At 37.2% G+C, this 3,305-nt stretch overlaps 1 protein-coding gene across 1 annotated transcript; it reads right to left on the bottom strand.

Moving 5' to 3' along the window:
- Nucleotides 1-1,397: 1,397 nt before the first annotated feature.
- Nucleotides 1,398-2,372, bottom strand: LOC118804430 (putative gustatory receptor clone PTE01). The gene has a single exon (XM_036564938.1). It carries the CDS (start codon nt 2,370-2,372, stop codon nt 1,398-1,400), a length of 975 nt encoding a protein of 324 aa, XP_036420831.1.
- Between the last annotated feature and the right edge of the window lie 933 nt (nt 2,373-3,305).

Below are 3,305 nucleotides of genomic sequence, written 5' to 3'. Positions count from 1 at the left end.
ATAAAAATAAAGAGCTGTTTTAGGACAGAATTGCAGTAGAGCTAACAGTGTTTTAAACTGTGCTGAACCTCTGCTCAAATAGGGATGTTTTCAGCCCAGATTTATCTAGTGTCAGAACTCCTATAAGGGTCTTTGTCAACTGGTTGCATTTAAACACAGCAGAGTAGCTAAATGCTATTTCTCCATGTTTAGTCAGGCAGGACTAACTGACTAGTTTCTAATGAGCTGAGGGTTTGCTGTAGCATATCAGATAAATAAACTTGTCCCTCAGACCAATCTGATGACCTGAAGTAAGGTTCAAATGCTGCGCTCTGAAATTAGATACAATGGAAGGTGCAAACACCATTTGGCATCAAGTCACAACGTTCTGTTTCTTGCATCTGAGCATGGTGCTATGACTGCATTAAACCAAACCCAGAATGGACCACAAAAAAATGTAGCGGGTGATACCTTGAAGTATACACTTCAGAAAAAATCAGCAGTCAACAGACAAATGCCATGTCAGATAATGTTAATAGTCTAGTTATATCATATATAACTTATTTCACCTTTTAGCAACAATGAGTTTGTGAAGTATTCATTAACTAATACCAAACAAACAGATTATGAACGTTTTATTCCATTAAATGTATATGGGTAGAGTGTAAAATAAGCTTGAAATTGATGGTTATTGGCACTTTTCAGTGATGCTTCTATAGTAGAGCTATACTTGTGCTGTTTATTATGAGGCATAGTTCAACAAGTGTCTTGGAATTGGTAAATTATGCATTCTTAACATATAAAGAGTACGCGATTTAAAGGCCCCTCAAAACATGGCCTGTCTGCAAATGCATACTCCGTATACCCAGACTCCGTATACCCAGACTCCGTATACCCAGACTCTTTGTCAAGAAACCAAGACCTTTTCTATTAGCTGTATTGTATCTGACAATATGAAAATATAATATAGATAATCATGTAGAGATTAGTAGTTCAAGATTAAAATGACCTGTCTGGATGACATGCCTCCGAAATGCATATATGAAAATGCCTGAATAGAACACCTTCATTTGTTTCTGTTTGATGCATGTATAATGCAGAATTCAAAAGGGTTTTTTTTGGTAATTTTGGTTAGAAAAAAAAATAAATAAATATATATTTAATATGTTTGTACAACTCACAAAGCAAATCAAAAACAAAAAAACAGCCTTTAAGGCTCCTCATAAATTCATTTGCTCTTGACAAGTCCTTATAAACAGTAACCATCCACAGACAAAATAAAAAGATAAACTGCAAAATTACAAAACATGCTACTAATTATTTTTCTTGGTTCCAGGACAGAAAATCTCACTCTTGGACAAAGGCAATTTGAAGAATTAAAGGTTTCCTATGAAGTAACAGTGGCCCAAATCCATTTCTTATTGCAGCCGTCTTTTCCTGAGTTTGTTGTTCTGCTTTGTTGGCATGCACTTCTTACGGAAAAGGAAAATAAGATTCTGTCGAATTTCTTTTGTTTTCAGGCCGTATATTAATGGATTAATTATAGGAGGAAATATCAACACAGAAGCACCTAAGGCCCTTCGTAGGTTTTGGGGTGCTGACTCAAATCTATGGGCAATCAAGGTAAAAAGTGTATTGAACTCCAAGAATAAGAAAACAATTAGGTGAGTACCACAGGTCTGAATCGCTTTACTTTTGGTATCAGACTGTCTTGTAACCACAACAGTGATTAAGATTTGGATGTATGTGAACACCACTATCAGCAGAGGCAGACCTTGGATAAAAGCTATTCCAAAAAGTCCATAGTAGTTATTTAACTTTGTGTCCTCACATACCAGCTTCATCAAAGATGGATTATTGCAGAAAATGTCCACTATTTTTGTGCTACAAATCTCTTTGCGGTAGTTCAGTGCAAATGCTAAACCAATCAAAGTAAAATCTAAGGCCCACATTATTATAATTATTTTCAGTAAGTTATTTGGAGACATCAAAGCGTTATATTTCAATGGACAGCAAATGGCAACGTATCTGTCATAAGCCATAGCACTGAGAATGAGAAATGCTCCAGCTCCATACAGATGAATCAGTAAAGCTTGCACAAAACAAGCAGAGTAAGTGATGGATCTATTCTGTGACAGAATACTAGACACCAGCTGAGGGAAAAAGGCTGTGGCACCCATCATATCATTAAGTGGCAAGTTAAACAACAGAATATACATAGGCTTATGAAGTTTCCGATTCAGAGCAATTGTTAGCAATATAGTCATATTAAAAACCAAAATGGCACAATATGTGAGAGTTCCAAATATGAATGCTGGAAAAATATTAGATGGAGGTATGTCCAGTGATTCCATAAACAAAGATGTTGTATATATGGAGAAATTAGAATCCATTATGTACTTTGTTTTGTTTTAAATCTTTAACGACCTAAAATAAGGGGAAGAACAGAGTAAGTTAGGCAGAAAGAAAAACATTTCCCAAACAGTTTAATTATTTGGAGATGTTTTAAGTTGTAAGAAGATTGCTTACCCAGCAGGAAACTCTCCAATGTTCAATCGCTGTAAATATGCATCAGTTTAGGATCGTATGCCATTTTTATACACATGACACTAGAGGCAAGTCCTTTCCAAATCCCAAATGATTACTCTGTCAGTATCATGAGTTTGGGGAAATACAAAACCCATCCATACCATTCTGTACCATGAAAAAAACAAAAATAAATAAATAAAAAAATTCTCCTTCCACTGTTCATAGGAAATTAGGGCATTTGGGAAACCAGCAGTGCACCTTGTTCACGTTTCATAATTGAAGCATGTCATCTGTGCGGTCCAAACTTGGTTACCTTGGTTACTCAGAGGCTCAAGAAAAGGCGCAAGAGCGGCAAGTGGAGATGGAGCTGAAATTAGCACTGCACAAGATGGAACTAGAGGTGGAGTGAGAAATATGGCTATGGGAGCTGGATCTAGAAGCAATTAAGATCACTTCCGAGGCTGCTTTCAAACCAGCGTCCTCTCCCCCAGTTCCTCCAGTAAGGCCTGTCCCTATGCCTCGTTCTGCTCCCTCTGTTACAGCCATTACTGCTTCTGCTGCATTCGATGTAAGTAAACATATTGTGTTAGTCCCACCCTTTAGAGAGGCTGAGGTGGGCACTTATTTTGGTGTTTTTGAACGAATCGCTATTGCTTTGAACTGGCCTAAGGATGTCTGGGCTCTTCTTCTCCAGTGTAAGCTCATTGGTAAAGCACAAGAGGCTTGCTCCTCCTTGTCTTTAGTATGGTGGTTAAAGGCAAAGGTTAAAAAACCTTAAGAAAACTCCAGTCTCTGTG

The sequence above is a fragment of the Colossoma macropomum genome, unplaced genomic scaffold, assembly GCF_904425465.1.
Source record: "Colossoma macropomum unplaced genomic scaffold, Colossoma_macropomum, whole genome shotgun sequence".
NCBI classification, from domain to species: Eukaryota; Metazoa; Chordata; class Actinopteri; order Characiformes; family Serrasalmidae; genus Colossoma; species Colossoma macropomum.
This window is presented reverse-complemented; position numbering and strand designations above follow the sequence as displayed.

What these genes read in the sequence shown, in the direction of transcription:
- LOC118804430 (XM_036564938.1), bottom strand. Translation starts at nt 2,372, where the DNA reads ATGGATTCTAATTTCTCCATATATACAACATCTTTGTTTATGGAATCA.